General features: G+C 36.6%; 1 protein-coding gene and 1 long non-coding RNA gene across 3 annotated transcripts; one reads left to right on the plus strand and one right to left on the minus strand.

The window, feature by feature from the left end:
- Positions 1-490: 490 nt before the first annotated feature.
- LOC113112903 (uncharacterized) lies at positions 491-19,744 on the minus strand. 2 transcript variants are annotated; one of them, XR_003293511.1, is made up of 3 exons: positions 19,590-19,744; positions 18,319-18,727; positions 491-551 (listed from the first exon to the last, which is right to left on the minus strand). It is a non-coding gene; the product is annotated as an uncharacterized LOC113112903 (long non-coding RNA). The 2 variants fall into 2 exon arrangements; XR_003293512.1 differs by lacking the exons at positions 491-551; positions 19,590-19,744 and adding exons at positions 1,628-2,014; positions 17,771-17,910 and having other exon boundaries at positions 18,319-18,425.
- LOC113112902 (homeobox protein notochord-like) lies at positions 16,782-18,950 on the plus strand. Its single transcript, XM_026278821.1, has 3 exons — positions 16,782-18,126; positions 18,237-18,424; positions 18,537-18,950. Exons 1-3 carry the CDS (start codon positions 17,784-17,786, stop codon positions 18,729-18,731), a joined length of 726 nt encoding a protein of 241 aa, XP_026134606.1. The 5' UTR covers positions 16,782-17,783; the 3' UTR covers positions 18,732-18,950.
- Positions 19,745-27,312: the final 7,568 nt, after the last annotated feature.

Below are 27,312 nucleotides of genomic sequence, written 5' to 3' on the forward strand. Positions count from 1 at the left end.
TATATTAAAATGCAACAACTTTTAACCAACTTAAGTAGGACTTTATTACATCTTCAAATATAATTTCAGATTTATTTTCTTTTTTCTCTGAAATATGGTTAAAGAGCATTGCTTAATGTGTCAGAACATTAAGCAGTGGATTTTAACTATAGAAATAGTTAAGAAAATACAAGTAAATAAAAAGCATTAAGGGCAAAGGAAAACATTTAATGTAATTTAAATCTGAATTTCATGTATTTACATATATTTATATTTTCACACTTGTAATTGTGAAGTTGCAATTTAGTACATGTAAAATATCTTAAATTAAAATGTAATACTGAATAAAACTATTCAGGTAAAATTAATACAAGATGTAGTCAACCAGATGATGAACAAGATGTAGTCAACCAGATGATGATAGGAGCAATTATTATATGATGCAATCACACTTGTAGCAATATTTGTTAGTTCTGTATATTGTTTCAGGGTAAGCATCATCTGAGGTCCTCTGAGGGTCAGCATCATCTCTTCTGAGGTGTTCTGGATCCAGACTGGAGCTTGTGTAAATCCTAGTTACATCCCGTGGTAAAACAGAGAAACAAATAAAGACATAATTAGCGTAGCTGCTGTTCCAACCAAGTAAAATTAATTAGTTTAACCCAAGCTAAAGAATAATAATGCACATTTGATTAGATATAACTTTTTTCAAGTTTTCGATGAACTATTTGAATGCTTGGCGAAAGAGATGTGTTTTTAATCTAGATTTAAACAGAGAGAGTGTGTCTGAACCCCGAACATTTTCAGGAAGGCTATTCCAGAGTTTGGGAGCCAAATGTGAAAAAGCTCTACCTCCTTTAGTGGACTTTGCTATCCTAGGATCTACCAAAAGTCCAGCGTTTTGTGACCTTAGGGAGCGTGATGGACTAAAGATTGGTATATAGTTAGGTACGCAGGAAAACCATTTAGGGTGTAAGTAATAATTATTTGTAACTGTTACAGAACTTAATAGGAAGATAGTGCAGAGACTATCGAATTGGGATAATATGATCATATTTTTTGTCCTGGTAAGGACTCTAGCTGCTGCATTTTGGACTACCTGTAGCTTGTTTATTGAAGATGCTGGACAACCACCAAGAAGTGTGTTACAATAGTCCAGTCTAGAGGTCATAAATGCATGAACTAGCTTTTCTGCATCAGAAACAGGTAACGTTTCGTAGCTTGTTTCTAAGATGGAAGAACGCTGTTTTTGTAACATGGGAAATATGGTTTTCAAAAGACAAGTTGCTGTCTAATATAACACCCAGATTTTTGACTGTAGAGGAAGTAACAGTACATCCGTCTAGTTGCAGATTTTAATCTAGGAGATTTGGTGTACTTTTTTTTATTTTTTGTCCAATAAGTCTTATTCGAATGTAATAAGAGAAAATTATTGGTCATTTAAATCTTTTACATTTTTAACACACTCTGTTAGCTTAGATAATTTAGAAGTTTCATCTGGTCTCGCTGAGACATATAGTTGAGTATCATCAGCATAACAGTGGAAACTAATCCCGTATTTTCTAACAATATTACCCAGGGGCAACATGTATATTGAAAATAGCAGAGGGTCTAGGACAGATCCTTGTGGCACTCCATATTTTACTGGTGATAAATGAGATGACTCCCCATTTAAATAAACAAAGTTGTAGAGATCGGACAGGATCTAAACCATCTTAGAGCCTGCCCTTGAATACTTATATAGTTTTGTAATCGATCTATGAGTATATCATGATCTTTGGTGTTGGTGTTTAAAATCCACTTTTGACAGCAACATAGGTCAAGAAGTTGCCCCATGTATCAACAGCCTCATGTATCAACAATATTCCTCAGTCTTGTCCATTCTGATATTCTGACATACATTTTTTCTGTACACAGTGACCACTGCTAACTACTGCTTTCAGGTCAGCATGAAAGAGAGGCACTGAGACAGAGAGAGGGGGAGAATGGACGGGCAAGAACATCTGCCTCCTGCGTCTTCTGGGAACAGATGGGCCTGCAGGGAGAAAATAACTCAGCCTTAGGCCAGCGTTGGAGGGAATACGAAAAAAGCAGAGACAAAAGAGAGGAGGGGGAGGAGAGCGTCAAGAAAAAAAGGAGAGTAGGGGGTTTGTTGGGAAGGAGGCATAGAGGCCAACGGGTTCTAACAGACCTGAGACGGAAAGGAGACGACAAGGCTAGAAAGAGGAAGAAAGAGGTGAAATAGACAGGCCTATACAGCTGATCAAAGACAGAGACAGCTGGACATTAACACACAGGACGGAGCAGAAGAATGTGAGAAGGGTTCAAAGGTGACACAGCAGATCAGCATGAAATGTTTACAACAATATTAAAAGGATCTGCTTCTGATCTGATAACATATCTTCACAGTTTCCACAGAAGCAAACATGGTCAGATACACACATATCAAATTCCAAAATCATCCACATGATTTTTCAGTTTTTCTAAATCAGTGTTGAGTGTTTTAAAACTTTAAAATGCAGAAATGAGTATTCCCCAGGATCAAAATTTACAGTTAAAACAGCACAAATTGTAACTGAATGGCTGAACAGCATTATGGGAAACGGTTTTTATTAATTAAAGACTTAAATACTTCCTCATCAAGCCCCCAGTCAGCCTGTGACACTGCTTTCAGCCACTTTGTAAAGAGACACGGAGCTCTTCAGTGGGGGTCCGTGAAGCATATAAACACTGATTGTCCTCATTTAAAATGCATTCAGTTGTAGCCGTTCTGCAGTAAAATGGGTATTTTGCAAATGCTCGGCACAGCCCAGCCAAAAGCAGCCTGTAATTGTGTGTGAAGTGGACCATCAGTGGTGATAATACAGCTCTGTGTTTGCACACGAATGTTTAAATTACCGATTTGCAAATGCATATGTGTGTTATTCTGAGCTCAACAGCTTTTATCCAGTCATTAACAATCCATGTCCCACCTGCTGATCAGTATTTCATTATGCTTGTCATTTAATGCATGTAATTTAATTTTTCAGTTGTCCATTAGTCATGAATTAAATAATGCTACTACCATTAAAGAGTATATAACATTAAAATATGGTACGTCCATTGTATGTATGTTGAGAAGTTCACATTTGTATAAAAATGAACAGAACTGAAGGTGAACAGCTGTTTACTCTTAATAGTGGATGAAAAGAACCGGCTCCTCCTCATAACTTAGACTAACTTAGACAAAAGCATGTTACAAAAGTACTAAACTGTGAACTAAAATTAAAGTGAAAACTGAATAAAAATAAAAGCTAAGTAAAAAATCTTGATAAATACTAATATTGATACATTTTACAGTAAACGTGCCATTGTAAAGTGTAAAGTTGTTCCAAAAAAAAAAAAGCAAATCCAGTTTAAGATCTACACTCCTCTAAGTGTCCTGAAGAGTGTTGAACAGAATAACCCGATATAATCAAATAAATTTCCAGAGATTTGTTTTTAGGAAGAGCCGACTTTAAAGGAGTAGTTCACTTCTTTTCTCACTTACTTCCCTTGTTCAGAACAGTTACTGGACTTCCATAGTATTTTTTTTTTCCTACTATGGAAGTCAATGGTGGCCATTAACTGTTCAGATATAAACATTTTTCAAAATATATTATTTTGTGTTCAACAGAAGAAAGAAACTCGTACTGGTTTGGAACAAGCACAGGGTGACTAAATAATGACAGAATTCTCATTCTGAGAGTTGACTACTCCTTTAAACCACCAGGACAAGAAAAGGAGTGGCAGTTTTGTGTTAAAAGTTTCAGTAAACAACCTTGAACTTAAATTATATTTTCAATGAACTTTCAGTTATCTAGTTTGAGCATAAACGACAGTATAATCTTTCATAATGATCTATCATAAAGGTACATAACCCCTTGACTGCTGTTTCTGAAGTGAACTTAAAGTCCCTGAATAAAAAGGCACTGTATACGATATCTTAACCAAAGCACTCATCTTAGAAGAAAAAATCTTGATAACTCTCTTGATAACTCAATCATGATAAAAGAGAAAACCTCTGAACATGTTGACTAGATTAAGCTCTGTCAGCTTGTTTTGCCCCAGCAGCACTCAGAAATCAGCGAGCCGTGTCAAACAAACATACAATTGCAAATAAGAGGCAGCAGGCTGAATACTGAATTAATCTAAACTTGATGTTGTCAGGTATGTTTTGATAACAGAAAGATGAAAAATGAACAGTCTCCAGTGTTTGAGCATGCACAAACACAACAAGCGGTTGTCATATTGATCATCTGGTCTTATCTGTCAATGTTTATATTCATTGTGGGATATAAGAGAGGTGAAGCAGAGATGGTCTGACATGATATACAACGTCCCTGATATCAGGAGAGGTGTCTGTTAAGTCTCAGCAGTATGTATATAGGCTGTTTGTTTTTGTTTGTGTGTGTGTGTGTGTGTGTGTGTGTGTGTGTGTGTGTGTGTGTGTGTGTGTGTGTGTGTGTGTGTGTGTGTGTGTGTGTGTGTGTGTGTGTGTGTGTGTGTGTGTGTGTGTGAGTGTGTGTGTGTGTGTGGGTGGGTGGGTGGCAGTTTGGGTGGTTGAGTTAAAGAGGTATGCTTGAGTGCATCTCCTGTCTCATCCATTTCACACAAAAATATCTCTCGACACCGGTCAACACCACAACAGATATTTATTTTAAATATTGACAGCTCGTTCACTTCGCATTGTTTATTTTATAATAAAATTATTAATAGATGATGTTAAACTGATAGCATGTGAAGTCTAACGTTTTTATTCATAATTATCTGATTGTGTTAGCAAAAGTAGGGGCACATATACTATAATTTAGAATTAGGCAGGTTCAAGGAGTAGGGTTAGAATTTGTCAGGAAGTTGAAATTCGGCACAAGACCTTTTGACCTGTGAATCACAGATTGCTACTTCGCAGAACGCAAACAAGTAACGTAATTCTGGACAAATGTGTCCGAAATCCTGTGAAGAACTATAAACAGAAATACAGAGCATCTCCATGAGCACAGTGCTGGTTAGCATACACTGAGTATGTTTTATGTGCACAGTCGCTATGGCAGTTATGGGGGAGCGTATCATTTAGTTTAGATTTGTACAAAGAGGGTTTAGTGCAAGTTACGTAATGTTGTGTAATGCCTGCAAGGTGGGAAGCAGGGGGCACTCTAGATCATGACCAACATTATTATTTTTTTTTTTATAACTCTGTTTCCAAAAACAGACTTGTATGCAATCTACACTTCACACCATACAAGTCACATTCAACAAAGCACCATGATTTTGTTTGGGACATGAACCAGAGTACCATTTAGATATAATGATAAATGAGTTACAGTGTCTGTCAGCCATTTTTCTCAAGGTGTAAATGAAGATGGGGGGCTGTAATACTAATGTTGTCCACAAGACGGAGCCACAGGATAACATTTATTTTAAGTCTGCTCTTTCTCCATCAGTTTGAATGGAACTATCGTGTATATTTTATAAGCTGTTTCACCAAACTTATTGACTTTTAGAATAGAATATTGACTCACTGTAATATTTTGAAATACACATGACAGTTGTATCACCTCAATTGTCGTCATTTTGATAAAATAAAACAAACGATACACATGAAAGTGCTAGTGATTATCTCTGATTAACTGTATTTTTAACTGTATGTTTTGTCCCATGTCTCAAGATTCATTGAGATACAACTGTAATTATGCACATTTGATGATTCGTCTGTTTTTTTTCATTAGTATAACCGCTTTAGAATTTATAGGATTAATGGTTTTTTATAGAATAAGATGCTTGAACAAATCAGCCAGTGAAGATAAGATTATTGCGCTAATTAAACAGTCATTTAGAATAAGATCTCTAGACATGGCATCTGTAGAGCCATAACACTACCACTAAACATAACTCATTAGGTCACGCCCATTAGGTCCACAGAGGTGGGGCTGGACGAGCACAATATCTTTTGATATGATTTTTTTTTTTTTTTGCAATTTTACATCTAGGCCTACGTGGCCACTGTTACCCTAAATGTGATTAAAATGTAGAACCATACTAAACAATAACTATCTAATATATTTGAATAAAAACTAGAATTTTGAAATATTTAAAATGGTTGGAACTATTCGTTTTTAAAATAGCCAAGCCTTCCCAAAACCTGAAAGTTTTTCACAAAATCGCGAGTAAATAAATGTGCATGTGTGAATATAGACAGTAAATGTCCAGGTATTAAACCAGTACTGGCACAGTGCCGTGAACTATAATGACACCTGGTGTTTGTCAAATATATTGCTGCATGCCGACAGGTTTGCTGAGGATGCCATCTATAGGGCGTTCTGACAGTCCCAGTGTTTTCTTGGCTGTGATTTGACAGTGCCTTGAGATTCTAATGTTTCAGGGAGATCAGATAAATTACGACTTCAATTCAAACCGTGTCTGTGTTTATTATATTATCATATAGATCTTCTCACATGTTGAACTTAGTCGAACTTATTTTAACTTGAGCACTGCGTTGTTGTAGGCTACATGCCTTCCCATATAGCAGATAGAGATACTAAAAGCTTGAGAGAGCATTTCACCACTTTATGTATTTATAATGCTGCAATAAGAAGCATGCCAATGTGACGTCACTGGGATTGACTAGTATTAATGTAGAGCATCTCTTCACGAGCGCATGGTTACATTGGGTAGCTGGTTCCACGTGCACACTCTTGTACTTTAGTTTAGATGAGTACTTGGGCAATTTAGCATTAGAGACCCCCAAGGGACCTCGTGAATACGGAAAAGTGCAGTGCCTGCAATGAGGCTGGGAGTGGAGCAGGGGGCGCTCTAGATCGTAACAACTCTGTCTGTTCCGTTTAATATTATCGTTTCCGAAAATAGACTCGAATGCACTCTTTTCCCTTCATTCATGTCACATACAACCAAGTGCCTTGGTAAACCAGAGTACCACGTAAACATTATTTAAAATGCATTTTACTGCAAGTAGTTTAATAATTTCAACATAATTTATGATTTACGAACAAAGATGTATGAGGCATCATTGTCAGATATTAATTCACTGGTATGGTCCTTTAGTTATTTAGTTTATTTTATTTTAGTTTTATTACCGAAAAGTCATCCGTGCCAAATCAAATTAAAAGTGATCTTTATTTTCCCTGTTAAAAACATCTCCATATCAATATTTTCTAGTGACTGGTCACATCTACATTTTTCAATTGGCCTAATGTATGAAAATGAAATTCAATTCACACAAATTCAATTTGGCTGACTGAAACATTTAGATGTGATTGGTAATTCATACAAATTCAGTTATGCCTATCAAAAGATTTAGATGTAGTCCATAGAAAATTTTGAGTCTGAATGTCTTCCAGTGAATGCCAAACAACCTTTCGATACAGTATTTGCTAGTAACTTTGCCAAAATATAAAACTATGAATGTGAATTATTTGGATACTAATTAGCCTTATTAAATGAAGCATTTTACCAAAATTGCAGTTGTGAAGTACAAAGAACAGTTTTTCTAAACCAACAAAGAGAAATCAAAGTAGGGGAGAGCAGGGGCGAAAGTACCATTTTTCAGAAAAACTTCATTTTAAAAGATAATGTTGTAGACAGAGATATATTTCTGCTGTGGCCAGTAATTCAGAAGTGTGGTCTAACAATACCAGGTGGTATTTTGTAGAAATGTAGAAAGACTTCAGTATAATTTTACTTTGAACATAAGTTGCACATTGTTACTTTGGACCCCATCGGTTGGGACGAAAGTAACACACAGGTGGGTCAAAAGTAACACAACAATATAAGCTAGATTTTTTTCTGTTACTCTTATTTTTCTTAAGTATACCTGATTGTGACCTTGTTAATTAGTAACTGCAAACATATTTTGTCCTTTATCTTTGCAAAAAAATTATTAAATTACATTTTCATATTTTCATTTTAAATTTAAGTTTCATCAGATGTCTTAAAACCTGACTGTATTTTTTTTATTGTCAATTTCAATGTATTTTTATAAAACATTTTTTTTCTACAGAATGCACAATATAAAAATTGTATCACATTAGCATAATAAAAAAACTCTAAACATAATGTAACAGTAGTCCTATATATGTTTCCATCCAGTTGTTTTCATGCATAAATTGAAAATGTGCATTAAAACAACTGGAAACACTGCAAATTCATAGGTGGAGGTATAAAGGCTAAGATATGGCTAAAACCTAAATATAAATGTGATGTAGCAGCTGCCAAGAGAGTGATGTTCCTCTATGTCCAGAAACACCCTCTCAAAAACATCTGGATAAAACCAGACCTATGTCTGTCCTTCTGACCCTCACTCAGACATATTCTTTTGGTATAATATGACATAAACATTTGTAAGAAATGATGCAAGACACAGAAAGTCACAATATAGCATGCACCGGAACAAAATAAATACTTTTTGTGACTGTAGCGGGACAAAAGTAACAACTGTTACTTTCGTCCCGACAGGAACTCCTGACATTTAAACTTGATTTAATTTTATATATAAAAAAACTGAAAATGCGTTAAAAAACTGAAAATGAAAACGTTACTTTCGACCCCACTCTCCCCTAAAAAAATAAAGGATTTTGCACCCAATCATGTGATCATGGAAGCCACCTAAACATCAGAAAGCTGAGCAAACTGAAGGGAGCATAAAGTTCCCTGGGATCTTGATTGTTGGAAAGTTGGTTTAAGTTTGTTCAGATCATTCATGAATTACTCATCAATTGCATCTGCCTATGTGTTTAATAAAGGTGCTAGATGTTCTGTCAAACCTTTTCTTTTCTTAACTTTTATCAAGCCACAAGATTATGTTTTATTTTTACAAATATTATATGATTGTAAGTATTAACCTAGTTCTTTTACAAGGCTTGATTTGGTTTTGGGGGTGTACTAGAAGAAGTTCTCACACTAAGTTGTTCAAAAAACATAATTTTTCACATATTCTACATTAGAACAATACCTCTCTCCCAGTCTGGAATGAAGAACTCAAATAGTTCCTGTATCAAATGAAGGCCCGCCTTCTGAAATACGAAATGTGTAACTTTGAGCTTTGTAACTTTGCAGATCTTTTTTATGCTCAAACAGCAACATTACAGACATAACTAAAGTTGAAAAAGTGAAAAAGCACAATACGACTCCTTTAAATAGAAAGCAACATGTGTTACCCCACTCTATACTTCTAAATCAAGTAATCATCAGCACCACATGAGGGCAGTATAAATGGAATGGGTTTTTGTAGTTTACCCAAAAACCACCACAATGAGATGTGAGGAACAGTCAACAATTATACAATGAGCTATAACACGCAAACCTTTTCTATCTTCCCCAGACCGCACGTGTGTCATTGTGTGGGTGATCTCCATGGTTTGTTCCATTGCATCAAGTACAGGCTAAAGGAGACTGATTTAATCTGTGTAAAGAAACGGCTATGTGTGTTTGTTAGCAACCAGACCATGAGATGTCTACAGACTGCCAGAGATTTGACAAACATGAGCAAGGATTTCTATGATGGCTGCTTGGAAAATTATACAGTCAAAAAGATACTTATTTTGAGTGAATATAATTTTCACTACCAAAAAACTGACTACACTTGACTTAGCTATGTTATTTGTATCTACTAAGTTTATAACTTTTCTCTTTTTAAAGATCAAAATAAACAATATAATAAATAAACAATTTATGTCAAAAATAATTAGTAAGTTACCACTTAAAATTAATTCAAATGAGGTTACTGTTCTTTACAGAAATTAAATATATTGATTATTTTATTCAGCAAACACATTAAATTATTCAAAAGTGATGCTTTTGATTTTTTTTATACTTTTAGAAAGATCTACTTCTACATCTACTTAGCAGCTAGGTTTCTCCTTGAGGTTTCACTCTTAAAACTACATTATTTGTGGTGCTTTGTAAAATAGGGCAATAAACTGTCCATTGTTATTACTGCATGAGGTTGAGACATGTAGCTTTGCTGTAGCCTGCATTGTGTGCAATAAGAGCACAGTCTGTCTCTTTAAAGTAGGGTTGTCTGAATCTCTATAGCAGGTTGTTTACAAAACACATCCACAACTTTCCTTAGTCCAGGGTTGATCACAGTAGTTCTGGCACTATTTACTCTCTTTTCACTGTCTCCCTCTCACTCTCTGTGACAGGAAGTGTAAACACAGATCAAGTGTCAAAGTCCAACCCACCAATTCTCACCTCCATTAAAAAGTGTCACCTTGCATAACTTTCCCAAATAACCCCCTAAAATGCCCCATATAATTTCACTACCCACTCTAAAATACCACCATAAACTCTCCCCTTCTCCTCAAGACCACCTATGTGGAACTTGGAAACAGGCTATCGATAGATCACACATCCCATTATTGATTTATTGAGATTACACCAAACATCACATTCTGTCGTCACTATGTTCAACTCAAGTGAAAAGTTCACACTGTCTTACACCACTGTGTAAAAAGACATGTAGCCGAGTGTGACATAAAACAACATTAACTCTTGTATTGAAGGCTGTGATGGCCATAAACCAACAGGCAATAGCAGAGCAGTCTAACATAGGAAGAAATTATTTTTGTAGAAAAATATTACATTAGAATATCAGAAAATATGAAATAACAGGTCTGTATAAAAAATAGAAAAAAAAAATATACAAAATTTTTCACTTTTAGTATAAAGTTTTGTTGTTGTTATCTGAGTACACTTTGATTTGGTTATAAAATATCAAACATTTATATTGATTATATAATATATGAAGTCCAAGCGCCAGTCAAGTCCAGTCTTCGTGGCACTGGCTGAACAACAAGTCAAGCTCAGCTAACAGCGACCCTGGCTCCCAACAGCAAATGGAGTGGCACATGGGATACCATCGGCAGCATTATATGCAATGTTAGCTCTAAATGGACACGATCAAGCTGGGTGTTCCCCCATATAAGGAGATAAGTGTTGTCATCACCTGAACAGCATGAGAAATTGGCGAGGGCTACCTGCCTGTGAACAAGGTGGGCCAAAGATGGTGGTAACCACAATTGGTTACCATCAAATCATCCATGACTGGAAGAACCCACAAATTGACCAACGTCTTCAAGACAGGCCACATCAACATCACGTGCATCCAAGAGATGAAGTGGAATGACATGACATGACATTACAATGACATGGTTCTGTCATTCAGAAACATGGCTTTTCTTATCACTGCAATGCTGATGACACTCAACTCTACCTTTCATTCCATCCTGATGATCCGACGGTAGCTATTCGCATCTCAGCTTGTCTAACAGACATTTCTTGCTGGATGATGGACCATCACCTTCAACTCAACCTTGCCAAGACAGAACCGCTTGTGGTTCCAGCAAACCCACCGCTTCATCACAATTTCACCATCAAGTTAGGCACATCAACCATAACTCCTTCAAAAACAGCTAGAAGCCTTGGAGTTATGATTGATGATCAGCTGACTTTCTCAGACCACATTGCTAAAACTGTCCAATCCTGCAGATTTGCTTTATTCAACATCAAGACGATCAGGCCCTTTCTTTCAGAACATGCTGCACGACTCCTTGTTCAAGCTCTTGTTCTGTCCAGGCTGGACTGTTGCAATGCCCTCTTGGCAGGTCTTCCAGCCGGTTCTATAAAGCCTTTACAATTAATCCAGAACGTGGCAGCAAGATTAATTTTTAATGAGCCAAAAATAATACACGTCACACCTCTGTTTATCAATTTGCACTGGCTTCCAATAGCTGCTCGCATAAAATTCAAGGCATTGATGTTTTCCTACAAAACTACCACTGGCTCTGCACACCTTTACCTAAATTCATTACTTCAGACTTCTGTGCCCTCTAGAAGCTTGCGTTCTGCTGGTGAACGTCGCTTGATTGTGCCATCCCAAAGAAGCACAAAGTCACTTTTACAGACTTTTAAATTAAATGTTCCCTCCTGGTGGAATGACCTCCCCAACTCAATCCGAGCAGCTGAGTCCTTAGCCATCTTCAAGAATCGGCTTAAAACACATCTCTTCCATCTTTATTTGACCCTCTAATGTTAACACTCACTATTCTAATTCTCATCTTTAAAAAATTCTAACTACCTTTCTAATCTTTTTGTATTCTATTTTCTTTTCATTTATTATGCAATTGTGTGTGTGTAAAGACCTCTAACTAGCTTGCTCTATTCTTTTTTAATTCTGTTTTCTTTTTATTTATTATATTATTTAAAATCCTATGCTGTGTACTGTGTTAACCTAACTGAGACTTGTTATAGCACTTCTATATCATTGCTCTTTTTGTTGTTTTTGATTGCTTCCACTGTCTTCATCTCTAAGTCGCTTTGGATAAAAGCGTCTGCTAAATGAATAAATGTAATGTAATGGGAGGTGATCAGCAAATTATCCACCCAGAATTGTGTCAGAAGTGAGTGAAAAGCTGAGGGAGTTAACCCTGCAAACTAGGTACATGACCAACATTACACGTTCTAGGAAAGCATAGAAGCCCATCTTCGATCAATCGACCCGGAAGAACACCTGGTGCTCAGTGGAGACCTGAATGGACACATTCAAAATGTGCCTGAAGCCCACGTTCAGTGGATCCAAGCACTTTACCGCAATGTCCCAAATGGGGTTCGAACCTCCTTGTGACAAAAGAAGATGTCAGAAAGCGGATGGGCATCGCCCCAATCATGGAGAAGATGCGAGAAGGACGACACCAGTAGTGTGGCCACATAGTAATAAGCTATAAAGGATAGAACAGCACTCTGACTAAACCCGCATGGCAAGCAACCACACAGAAAGCACAAGAAGTGATGGCTAGACCGTCTGAAGGATGATATGCGGACAAAGAAGATGTTACTAAGTGCAGTCATTTTTGTGGTTAATTGTGAATAGATGATTAGAATGTTTCTCTGCATATACACAATCAATTTTATAGACCACTAGATTTGTGATAGAACAATTTGAAATTCAATTTCAATATCAATAAATTGATCAAAAGTGCCAGCAAAGTCTTTTGTTACAGATTTTAATTGCAAATAAATGTTGTTCTTTTAAACTTTTAGCAGCACAACTGTTTGAATGATTGATATTAATAAGAAACAGTACTTGAGCAGCAAATCATCATATTAGAATTATTTCTGAAGGATCATGTGACACTGAAAACTGAATTAATGATGCTGAAAATAAAGCTTTCTATTAAAAAATCAATATAATGATCTCATATTAGTGTAATAAATCTGTAATAATGAATCTAAACTGAAACATATATGGTGTGCTAAATTAAATATTTACATTTAATAAATTCTATAATATTATAATATTCAGGTCAGTGAAAGACGCAACAAATAAATCCTGATCTACTGGCATATTTGATATACTATATAAATATTCCTCAGACTAATTAATAATTATTAAAATGCACAAAGAAAGAAGTGTAAAATAAATAAATACATAAATAAATGAAACAAGAATTTATATTTTCTCCACATGATTTAATTTTTCCTGATTTTGGTTTCTAAGTAATTACTTTACCAAAAAAGCAATCAAGTCGTCTCATTAGTCCTCAGTTCTATCCATGTTCTAATGTGGCTCCTGATGAGCAGACGAGAAAGAGACAAAGAGCTGGAAGGGTGATGGGACATTAGTTGCATGGCCTAAACAATTGTGACAACGGCCCAGTGTTTTTAAACCCTGCAGCCCTACAGAGAGAAATCAAGCATCTGAATCGGCAATGGGTGTTGCTGAAAATGCTGGACCATCAAGTCAAGGTGGGGTCAAATGGTGTCAGACAGCCTGAATACACACGCAAAATCTCACTCTCCTCAGGGACAAGATTTTTACTAACTATCCTGTGTCATACTATCTTTCTGCTATTTTTATACTACAAAAATGATATGGGAAACATCAAATGTGATTTAATCTCACATCTCAGGTCTCACTCTTACTTCACTTATCTTGTTAACATTATGTTATATACAAGATGTTGTTGAGAATGACGACAGACAATCATGACTATGGTGTGATGCACAAGCATCATGACTTTAATGCTTGGTTGAAATTGCTTGTGTAAAAACGAAAAATTATAAATGTTGTCCAAAGTTATAAATCTCTTGAAAGGTATCTAATAAATGTGGAAAGGTGCAATCAGGGGAGCAAGTGGAAGAAACTGCAATGCAATCTAACATGACAGCAACAAAGTAAGTCCACTTTCCATGTAGGCAAACAAAAAATAATCACAGGTAAGTCAGACAAAAGTGGCAACGAGTTATGATCTAACTGTTACATTATTTGCTGGAGTAACCATTTTATTTTTATTTTTGAATATTTAAATAAAAATAGATGACATCATGTGATTGAAAAAATATATATATTTTGGATGAAGCATATTTAAAACATTTCTTTTCAGTGCACATCATGACCCGGCTGAATGTGTATTGAAGCTAGACGTAAGTTACGTGGTCATCTGGTCAAACTGCTCGAAACAGTAAATGTTAAATAGACCAATTTGCCTTGTTTCTCCTTGATGACCCGGATGCTCCTACCAGAGTGAATAGAAATGAGATGGTCCATTCTGCAGTATTATACCGCTACTGCATGTATACAGAAGTTATCTGGATGCCTATTGACTGAGGTGAGATAATCAGGTGAGATAATTGGTCAGTTTTCACCTCTGAGGTAATAATCTTAATGTCACTTGCTAAATAAAACACTAAGCATTATATCCCAACAATAAAACACATAGCACTTTTTGGTAAAACATAGAATGTCTTTAAGAGTAAACTGAAATTGTTACATGTTGAACTCATAATGCACTCTAGTAAACCCTAAGCAGATGCACAACCTGATAAGTGAAAAGAAAGGTGATACATTTAAAGAGTAAATTTTCTCTAAGCAAAGAAGTTTCACTTTATCCTACATGCATTATAAATAGTCACTACTCTACTCATTTAAGATCAACTAATGACAAAGAACCAACTAAGATTCAAAGACTAATGTCTTATTCTGCACATCAATGATTTTACGTCAGAAAATAATTTTAATTGAAGGTTTGATGTGACAGCTTTGGGTGGTGCAATGTAAAAGGATGTTGTTGAAGGAGGGGCAGCCTGTACTTCACTACGACTAAGAAAAGGACCACCAACACAAAAAAAGCCCATCAGTGTATTCTCTGTCTGGCTCCAATACACAAACCAGCACTCATCCTTAATTTTGGTTAACGTCAGAGCCTAGCAGCACATTCTGTCCTTGAAATCTAAAATAAATCATAAATAATACATTACAAAACCATGTTCTTGACAATTAGTGGAGGAAAAAGCATATCACAAGAAAACGAATGAGCTCCTATACATTCATATGAATTAGCCAAATTGGATTGTGTTGGGAAGTATGATTCTGAGTGGTTCAGCAGATTTGTGTGAAGTGATGAATCAGGATAAAACAGGAGCATCTCCAGGACATTGAAGCAAGGAGGAAGATGTATCATGATGTGGGGAGCATTTTTAGTTGCTGGTGAGCCGCTTCACTGTGAAAAATCATTTGATATATTGCTGAAAGCAACTCAAAAGTTGTAATCTCAAGAGAAATGTTTAGATGTTATTTTTTCCACACACAGCAAAGACTAACAAGAAATTGATTAAGTACAACTCCACCAGGTTCATGTTTTGGCCTGATCAGAGCCTTGATTTGAATCCTTGAAAATATATTCTTTTTCAGACAAGGCAATTGTTAAAAGAAAGAAATGGAGATCCAAAAATGTATCTTCATTTATTTATTTTGAATAATAAAAAGACAGCTCCGCGTAATAATGGGCAAACGTATAGCACTGCTGTCCAGATGTGCTTGCTGAAGATTCAGACGTGAGGACTAAACGGTCATATGTAAACAACGCCTCGCGCGGCGTGATGCCTTTCTTTCAAGCTCGTTCAGAGAAACATGTCAACAAACAAGGAAATCTTGGTCTAAGTGGTCAGAAGCCGAGTTTCTCCGGGCGCAGAGGCGCGCTGTTTGCGCTGTTCATTAGACGCGTTGGTGTCAGGTGCGCTTCTGTAATTAGAAAACGCGCCGGTCAAAGGAAGAACTGTTTAACTGTGCTTTAGCAAGTCCTCTGCACTGGACTTGTCTTTAAGCAATGAGCACGAAGAGTTTGCAGAGCTGACTATAATCCTCTCTTGAAAGAGCGCGTCTTTGTTCTAAAGCAGTATTAGAAAGCAAATCACTTCCTTTAGTGAAGCCGCTGCTTTTCATCTGCAGCGTTTCATGTCCTAATTGAGAGCAAGTATCGCTCCTTCTTTACATAAGTAATTTCCTCCCATCACTGGTCCTCAACATCAGGCTTTGTTCAGACATGAATTATGCTCCAGGCACACACAAATTTGACCATGCTTTATTTTCACTTCAAATGACAAAATAAGTGTTAATGAATTCAAAAATGTTAAGTGACTATTTTAAGTTACTTTATGTTACTTCTGGTAGCTAAACAGCAGCTAGCCTAATTATAATTGTGAAAAGCCGGAAATAATATTAAGATAATTATACATGGATTAAAGTTAGAAGAACTTTAAATAAATTAGTGAGTTATAGTATTAAGATCGTATCACTCTATAATCAGTGGACGTCTGTAGCGGAAATTTATAATAGATTAGCTTCTCATCAGTTACTCGCCCGAGAAATCAGCGGGCTTCGCACTCAGAGTGAGAAAACTGAAGCCCAGGTGCGGCAAATCTCCTCTCCCATTTTCGGCCAACACCAAAACTGACAAAAACACAATTGGCACAAGGTGCAATACAGAACTGATCAATGTGTTTACATGAAGTACAGTAGAAGAGATCGCCTATCCCGACTTTCATTTGACACCCCAAGACTGAAACTGGAAGTCAATTCTGACATTATCCACAACACCTAAGTGTTAGGCTACTGTGGTCTGCGCAGTAAAACATCTTCTCATTATTGCGCCATAACAACATCTTAGTTTCAATCTCATTCACTTATCACAATCATTTCTGCCAGATTTAATGAGTTTCAACGCGTCTCGTTTTCTTAATCAGTTGGGCAACACCGAATTTACCAGATTGGCACCATTTTTCAGGCAATAATTAGCCTACACTTAATATATGAAATGTGTTACAATGTGAGGCACAAATTATGAATTGGTTCATTAACCACGATTAAAATATTATGAGAATCTGGAGTCATAAAGACAAGGCAACGGGCTTTATAGAGATGTACTACGAGTCGTAATGTGATTAGTAGTAGCTATTTTTTGTCCTTCCCTTTTCTTTGACCTGTGAATGTGAGGGAATTTGTTCCGCTTGTACACTTTGAATACAGGAAATAAGGTGATTTGGGTAACACCAATGCACTCTCACAGGACAAATAATATGATTTGGGTAACATCAGTGCACTCTCACGGGACGTGTCTGTGTCGCACAGCCATGCAGGAATTTGTAGTAGATCTGGACCTCCTGGCTCTCGGCTCTTGACCCCCTCTCTGTGTTTCTGGGCTACCTCCGGGGGCATGTAGTGCAGAGGGCCATTAGGATATTTGACAATCTCAGCTTGTTACAACTCCATCAGTTAATTGGATCCCTTGTAGAGCCGCTCGTTTGACTCATCTGCCACTTAAAAGGACAAAAGCGCGCTGGGGGTCGTTCACACCTCGCGCCCCTGAGCAGGTATAAAAGAACCGCTGGCTCTCCAAGCTTCATTCCACTGCGCTCCTCACAAGTTCGAGAACATCTCTACTGCGGATCACTTTTAAACACCTTTTGGACTTTTACCTACCCAAACAGAAGCCATGCAGATGCCTGGAAGAGCTTATCAAACTTATGGACAATTAGTGCGTCCTCTCCATCCGGACTATGCCACTTCATCAAAACCGAGCACAGGGAAATCCTTCACAATCGACGCTCTGCTTGCAAGGCCTGACCACACGGAGAGAGACAGAACAAGTGTGTATCGGAACATCACCAATCGAGCGCCAGGCTCGAGTTCCAGTGTCCCATTCGCGGCGCATGTGTACTCGCAAATGCCACACTTTGCGTACAGCCAGAGTATCATGACGCAGAATGGGTATCCAGTTTTCTGCTACCCGCCTTACAACTACCAGACAACATGCCGTGGAGCTATATATGCACAAGGTATGAATGTTTGACAAATTTACTGTAATAAATGTATTTTAAAAGATATTTACTGAGATAAAAGAACAATGTTATAATGCCCTAATCAATGCGACTTCTCTCATGCACAGATGCCGTACTGGCTAAAGCAGCAGTCCACTCTCACTATAAACACAAAGCTGGGAAATCAAAGCGAATGCGCACAAGTTTTACCAATGAGCAACTGTCCCGACTGGAGAAGGAGTTCGCGCGGCAGCAGTATATGGTCGGATCCGAGCGCTTCCTTCTGGCATCTGCTCTCCAGCTCACTGAAGCACAGGTAAATAAGCATCAGTTATGAAATGGAATTATGAATGTATTTATATTAGGTACAATGTAGCCTAAACATCGAGCCAACACAGATCAGACACTAAACTTTCTTGCAACTCCAGGTTAAAGTTTGGTTCCAGAACAGACGCATCAAGTGGCGAAAGCAGAGTCTTGAGCAACAACAAGCCAAGTTAGCCAAACTGGGGCTCGCAGTGCCACCAAAGAGCCCCGGATCTCAGGGCAGGGAGGACGAGGAGAGAGATTTCACAGAAGAGTCTGATGTGGACATTGACATCGAGGATTCACTTCAAGACTGAAAAAACCACACTCGCTGTTATTTTTATACAGCGTTTTTGTATATATTTGATTTCCTCTAGATGAAACAGGCCTCTCTGTTTGTACACATATTTAATTAATAGATATAGCCTATATTTAACGTGTTTCTATGCACACATTGCTCTTATAAGGGTATCTTCGTATTCGATAAAACGTTTGTATATGGATGAAATAAAAGGGAATATATTTTTAAAACTGAATTCGTTTTTTGTTGTGAAAATGTAATTTAAAAATTTAGGGTATCTAAAAAACATTTTGTCTCAAATGTGAAAAAAACATTTAATTACATAGGTATTTAACTAAAAATAATTGGTTACATTAAAGTATATATTGTGTATATAAAATGCAATATCAAGTAGCCTATATACAATCTAGTAATCAAACAGAGTGACTAATTGTGGTTGACTATGATGCATAATCTTCAGATTCAGTTTAAGTTAAATTTAGGTACATTTATTTCAAAATGTACTAGGAACTGTCGGCATACTTGCTTACCAATGCATATAAAAAAGTTCACTCAGCAGTAATAATCCATTATACTGGATCACAAGGATAGGAGTAAATATCCAAATTCATACATATAGCTAAAATAATTGAAACCACAAGCATCATTATATAGGTAGTACATATTATTTTAGCAGTTGACTTATTTCATTTCAATTTCAGGCATTTTGCCACTCTTTCAAATGTGAAATAATGTTGATTTTGCACATTACAAATTATTTTCATTTATTAGACAATGACCTTCACAATCACAATTAAATAAAAACATAGGAAATTAGCATTAACAAAAAAAATAAAAAAGTAAACTTCAAAGGTCAAATGAGGAACATAATTACACTCATTTGGAATTTTGTTGCATGAGAAGTCAAAAAAGAGCTTATCTGAGTTCCAACGGCAGCTGTTGGAGCCATAGTGTGTCTCTTCATTGCAGACAGTGCCTTTTAGACATGGTTGTGTCTTCTTCTTGTCTCTGCTCCACAGCAGACTAAGACATCCTAAAGCCCGTTAGCATGGCGGCTTTGTGCAGTGGCTGGCCTAATAGCTTTGATAAGGATTGATTTGTAATCCTGCTAAGAACACACTGATTAACACACTAGTTAACAAACTCATCACAATGTTTCTGTTCCACTCTTTTAATCTAGTTAAAACCTTAAGGGCAAGAATACAGAAAAGCCCAAAGAATCTGTTCAATGGATAATGTTTAATCTTTAAAATAACAGAAAACTATGATCAAAGATAAGGGAAGTCAGATGATTTAAACTTTGATAATATGACCTTTTGGACTCTTTCACCCTGTAGGTGAATGGAAATTAAGTCTGAAATAGAAAGACACAGACATTGTATTGAACACATATATAATTATTATTATAATTCAAAATTAAATGATGCATACATTTTGGAATAATAACAACAAATATTTACCTTAGAGTAAAGAAAAAAAATACATTATTAGCACAATATTAATGTGTGTTTATTTATGAGAGTTTGCAGGAAGATTTCTGTGCTGCAGCACTCATCACTGGCCCACGGGTTGCATTTCACATGATTAATAGCTTTAGAGAAGAATAAAGCTTATTATGAGAGCACTGTCATGAGACCTCTTATCCTTAATCCTAAATCATCTCCAAACAGGTAGGCTACTTCTGGAAGCTCTCAACGACATGCAGTACATTGATAAAGAAAGATAAAGAGAGAAAGCGCTTGAAACAGCAAGAAACGGATCGTGCATCAATCTTCCACTGCTGTCCCATCTCTCCTCTTTTATTTGACGGATTTCCAGGCGTGTGTGGATTTCTAAATTTGTTTACGTGCAGACAGACTTTCTGCGATGTGATCTGGTGTAATCTCACAGTAGGTCAAGACGTCCAACAGGGAGGGGGACCCTGGGAAAAGCCACAGGACAGATGCAGCAGGAAAAGGGGAGGAGAGCTCACTATTCCAATTAGTCATCTCTCACCCCCACAAGACACCTTCAGGGCCTCTGTGTGCCCCCCACTGCTAGTATTAGCACAGTGTCTCACTGATTCAGAGATACATCATCCTCTTATCTAACACCCCTTGGGTTACAGCAGCTCCCTTCATCCTCAGAACACAGATTTAAACCTTCAGATCAAGGGATGAAATTGGTTAATAATCACAAACAACAGGCAAAATCCTTAACACAGACTGTAATGCATGCAAGTGTTTGTATGCAAGCCTGTAGTTTTTCACTGAATAACAATTTAGATTGTGCTTCAGCATCTATATTCATTGATTTTATTGAAGACTAATTATTATTATATCATCCTTAATATATCAGGTTACACAAAAAGACAATTTTAAAGGTTATATTATGTGGGAAACAGCCAAGAAGTCAGTTTAAAAGTAGCATTAGTTTTGAGTATTTTAGCGTGGAAACGTAAAAACGTTCAATTTTGCATTTTATTTGCAGTGAAAGGTGCATGCACTCCATCTAATGATCATTAACATTAATCACCAGCGTTTGAACTACACGCAAGCTATTGTGTCTTTGTGAAAGGTTTAGTATGTGAACACAATGACTTCTAACGCGTTGACTGAAAGACGGACTGAAAGGAGCCCGAGGCCAGGCCCTACTTAAAGCGAGCACTTGATGCTAATGCGACGCCCTGTGCAACATTAATCCGTTTTCACAAGCTTTAGACGACAACAATTTCAAATCCAAGACAGTTTAGTGGGCATAATGTGCGAAGCAGGAGATTCCCAGCAAACACGGAGAAAAAGACTTACATTTAAATTAATTTATCTCAACCGCTTATATCGGTAGCTACTGTAAGACAGTCAAAGTTAGGCAAGTAATGAGTGCAGGTGGCGATGGCGAACTGCTTGACTTGTCACGCAGGTGGCAGTAGCGCATAGCCTATGTTTGAGACTCCTCCCAACTGGTTCAGATCGAGTGAAAATCTGCAGCTACTTAATGAAACAGATTAGCTAAACACACCGAGGTCACAGGAGACAAATTGGGAGGAAGTGTGAGCCCCGAGCGAACACAGTTTGTCGAGACTTATCTTTTCTGTTCTTTGTTAAAATAGCGAAGCTTAAATGCATCAAGTCCCGTAGATTTAATACGGCACTTATTAAATGTTTAATAAGTATTTTAATACTCTTTTTTTTTAATGAGCCAAAAAGAATACACGTCACACCTCTGTTTATCAATTTGCACTAGCTACCAATAGCTGCTCCATTAAATTCAAGGCATTGATGTTTTCCTACAAAACTACCCCTGGCTCTGCACCCCTTTACCTAAATTTGTTATTTCAGACTTATGTGCCCTCTAGAAGCTTGCGTTCTGCTGGTGAACTTCGCTTGATTGTGCCATCCCAAAGAAGCACAAAGTCACTTTTACAGACTTTTAAATTAAATGTCCCCTGCTGGTGGAATGACCTCCCCAACTCAATCCGAGCAGCTGAGTCCTTAGCCATCTTCAAGAATCGGATTAAAACACATCTCTTCCATCTTTATTTGACCCTCTAATGTTAACACTCACTATTCTCATTCTAATCTTAAAAAAAATTCGAACTACCTTTCTAATCTTTTTTTTTTTTCATTTATTATGCAATGTATGTATATAGAGCAAGCTGGTGTGTGTGTGTGTGTGTGTGTGTGTGTGTGTGTGTGTGTGTGTGTATATATATATATATATATATATATATATATATATATATATATATATATATATATATATAAGACCTCTAACACTAGCTTGCTCTATTCTTTTTGTATTCTATCTATTTTCTTTTTATTTATTATATTATTTAAAAGCACTTACCGGTATATATCATTGCATTTTTTTTTATTGCTTCCACTGTCCTCATATGTAAGTCACTTTGGATAAAAGTGTCTGCTAAATGAATGAATGTAAATGTAAATGTAATAAATCATCACATTATAGATAGATATTTAGTTAAATGCATATATACTTATACGTGTTCTGGCATCATAGTTCAACTTTTCAGTTCAAACTGTGATTTTGGTTCATGTGTTCAAAAACATTCTAATTTCGTGATTATTCTTATATGTGTAATTGGACTTTTGACTTAATACAGCCCCATACAGCAGCATATATTCACGTTATAATAATACAGACAAAAATATCTTTACTTCCATTGTGTCCAAATCCTCCTTCACAAAAACTTGAAACAGTCCAACACCTTATAATAGTATTAAACACGTTCATGTAAGGTCAAATTAATGGCTTATAAGAATCACAAACAGCTATGTGTCATCATGTTTCAGTATATATTGTGTCTTTATTAAAATAGTAATTTCTAAACATTAAACAAATATACCTTTAATATATTTCCTTCATTTCAGAGTCAATTCAGTTTTACCCATTGCATAAAAATATCATGTAAAGGGCATCCCTGAGTCTGGAAAGTAAGACAGAAATCCCAAAGAGAATATGCAGGTTTGGGTTCATAAAGGCCATCAGTGGGTTTCCCCTGACTTCGAAGAAAAATATCTCTCCTGTTGCAGAAAAGGAAACCCTGTTATCTGTAACCAACAAATTGTGATTCATGCATTCTGTCACTATTCAGACAAAAGGTTTATCTATTTCCAGCCAGAAGTAATCTAGTTTAAGCATCTAAACAACCATACTTGTATGAGTAATTATAACCAGGCCGTATCTCTCACGAGCCCTTGAATAATAATGAGTAGCACTAGAAACTCCATTGTGTGACAGATGAGCTGACTTACGTGGAACATTGTTTTCCCCATCATTATTAACTGCCAAATAAACCTGCTTTACACAAATCTAGGAAATAGCTCTATAAGTTCTGGTTATTTAAACAAATATAAAATCACAACAACTTATTCAATTAAATTTACTATTAATTATAAACCCGATTCCAAAAAAGTTGGGACACTTTACAAATTGTGAATAAATGATGTGGAAGTTTCAAATTTCAATATTTTATTTAGAATACAACATAGATGACATATCAAATGTTTAAATTGAAAAAAAAAACATAATTTTAAGGGGAAAATAAGTTGATTTTAAATTGTTTAAGGCCATGTTTAGCACTGTGTGGCATCTTCTCTTTTTTTACAGTCTGCAAACGTCTGGAGACTGAGGAGACAAGTTGCTCAAGTTTAGGAATAGGAATGTTGTCAGATTTTTGTCTAATACAGGCTTCTATCTGCTAAACTGTCTTAGGTCTTCTTTGTCGCATCTTCCTCTTTATGATGTGCCACATGTTTTCTATGGGTGAAAAATCTGGACTGCAGGCTGGCCATTTCAGTACCTGGATTTCAAAAATAGAAGCATTCCTGTATGTGATGCAGTGCCAACTAAGGGCCCGAAGATCACGGGCATCCAGTATGGTTTTCCGGCCTTGACCTTTACACACAGAGATTGTTCCAGATTCTCTGAATCTTTGGATGATATCATGCACTGTAGATAGTGATAACTTCAAACTCTTTTCACTTTTTATCTGAGAAACTCCTTTCTGATATTGCTCCACTATTTTTCGCCACATTATTGGGGGAATGGTGATCCTCTGCCCATCTTGACTTCTGAGAGACACTGCAACTCTGAGAGGCTCTTTTTATACCCAATCATGTTGCCAATTGACCTAATAATTTGCATATTGTTCCTCCAGCTGTCTTTATATGTACATTCTCACTTTTCTGGCCTCTTATTGCTATCTATCCCAACTTTTTTGGAATGTGTAGCTCTCATGAAATCCAAAATGAACCAATATTTGGCATGACATTTCAAAATGTCTCACTTTCAACATTTGATATGTTATCTATATTCTATTGTGAATAAAATATAAGTTTATGAGATTTGTAAATTATTCCATTCCTTTTTCAATTTCCTTCACAATTTGCCCAGTGTCCCAACTTCTTTGGAATCGGGTTTGTATTTGAATTATGTTTAAAAGGACGACTTGACAGGAACAGAAATGTGTTCAAATTATCTGAGTTCTGTACAAGAAATGTGCTGTAAATATAAATAATACTCAAAGTCTTTTAAGATTATGTATGAAATCTGTTTTAAACCACATATCTGACACCATTAAGATGATGATGAATCAGAGTCCAAAAATGTCTCTTCTGAATGATCTTTCTTCAATGACTCAGTTTTCCTTTTCAACCCACACAGAATGGCTGCACTGTTTTGATCTTATTATACTGCATATTAACAATACTCAGTCCAGATACTGACTCCTCAGGTTCCCCTCACTGTCAGAGACATTCAGCAGCTCCACCACTTCATCTCTGACGATGTCCTCCTCTTCCTCAACCTCCCTGGATGTCTGAAGCTCCTCTGTATCTTTGCCTCCTAGCTCCAGGTAGCATTTGGCGGGAGGATTGGCTCTCCTGCTCCACACCCCAGGGTCAGTCTTGTTCTTGGCAGCCTGGGCCGCAGAGGTTGGATCGTCCCAAATTGAAGGCGCTGTTAGCTTGGTCTCCTGATTCACTGCTTTGAACCCCAGTGTAGGGGGCCACTACAGCTGTAGATTTACTGAAGCATAACCCCATGTGTCCCGCTTTCTGTAAGAGGAGAACTCCAAATAGACAGTCTGCTCCTGCATTAAGAGTTATTTCTGGATATGAACAAAGCTAATATTGCACTCAAATCTCATAGTAATCCATAAAAGGGTAGCGGGAACCTATTTTAGTATTTTCCACTCTCAGCTGGTTTGGACAGAAATATTTGTCTTAGCACTTCAGCAGGATCTGAAGAGCTCTTAACTTCACATGTCCCAGCAGCCTGCCACAGCTCTCTGTCAAACACATATCATAAATGGACTTTTAGAACAGCCAAAAACGGTTTATTATGTGATATATTAAGTTATCAACAGTACTTCAGAGCAGAGCAGAGTAAGACTTAATAATAGCAACAATCTGTCTATAAATCTCTCAGAGATAAGTCATCCGGATTCACCAAACACAATAGTCAAAACTCAGGAGAAAAAAAAAATAAACAAAACAAATTTCACAGAAGGCACAACTGGAGATTAGGAATCTATTATCTTTCATGTATTATCAAGATTCTGATAGTTCTGTCATTTTAATTTCACTGGATGCTATTGCTACTCATTCCTAAGGGCATGAAATAGTAAATAAATGGTCGCACTTAAGTGGACTTAAAGGGTTTCTTCACCCAGAAATTTAAATTAGGCTGTGTTTTACTCACCCCTGAGTCATCCTAGGTGTATATGACTTTTTTCTTTCAGACAAATCCAGTAGGAGTCATATAAAAATTGTCCTGGGTATTCAAAGCTCTATCACTGGGTGGGTGTTACAGTGCTTCAGTCCAAAAGAAGCTCAATAAAAAGCGCCCATCAACCAACTGTCACTAATTAGAAGTACAAAACTAGGATTTGTACAGAAGAATGCCTTCTTTACAAATAATTTTATAATGTGAATTTAGTAAATTAATCTCTCACTGGAATGATTATTACATTTTTTCATAGCATTTACCATTTAATTATGCATCAGTCCTCCTGAGCTGCACTGGCCCAACCAATGATGTGAGTTAAGGACAAACCTTTCCAACAAATGGCAGATGGGATAGGAAACCTATTTGAAAACAGTCATTATTTCTAGCAGTAATCAGTTTTGTAATTTCTGTACTTTTTTAATTTCAAGTTTGCTGTACCTCAATTCATATTTCACAGGTGTGGACACGATTTTTGTCCTTATTTTAGGCTACATCACGATCATCTGTTAGCATTTAGTGAGTCACTCATGCTGGTCATATAAGGAACAGGATTTTTGTAATGCATCAACATTATTTTTTGAATTTTAAGAATGTGTCTATAACACTATAACACATTCAAAAAAAATCTAATTCATAGTGATCTTGTATTAAGTCTTGCATTAAACACAGAGGAAAAAGGAAAGCTGTGAGTAGTCAAAAGTAAATTAGTTGAAAAAAGTCCCTTTTCAGAGATAACCTTTCTTTCAGAGTCATATTTCTGTGTCCAAACAGAATTGGAAGGATATTCTCATAATGATGCTGCCAAATTTTCCAGGTGAAAATGAGAGATTCAGGAGATAATGCGGCAGGTATACGGTAACTAGGTAAAGCTGCTTGTGGGCATATGACAAATAACTAGTACTCAGCACGACAGGGATTTCCCGCTTCTATGGAATTTTTACTCTTTCAGGAGTTTAAAAGCTGAAGCCCTGAAAACTCATCAATCAGATCAATTGACAACTTCACGACAACTTAACAACTTCACGACAACTCCGAAATAGAGCAATGAATACCTATGCATGCTTCATATTTCTGCTGGCCATCGGTCTTTCTGCTCAGGTTTCAGAATTCGATATAGACTTCCAAATTATGTTGAATACAGCAAGACTGGGTCCCGATAGCACACTTATGGTAAGTACTAAAAATCATGCTACAAATTTGACTCTTTTGAGGATGTTTAAAATGTATACATTTCTTAATGTTCAAACATCTGTCTTTCTTTCATTAATTTACAGGACTGCCCAGAAAAATGCAATGAGGTAAAAAAAAAAAAAAAGAAAATTACTCACAAACTGCATTTGATTTTGTACTTGATTTAAAGCTCTTGC

This window comes from Carassius auratus, chromosome 13, assembly GCF_003368295.1.
Source record: "Carassius auratus strain Wakin chromosome 13, ASM336829v1, whole genome shotgun sequence".
Lineage (NCBI taxonomy): Eukaryota > Metazoa > Chordata > Actinopteri > Cypriniformes > Cyprinidae > Carassius > Carassius auratus.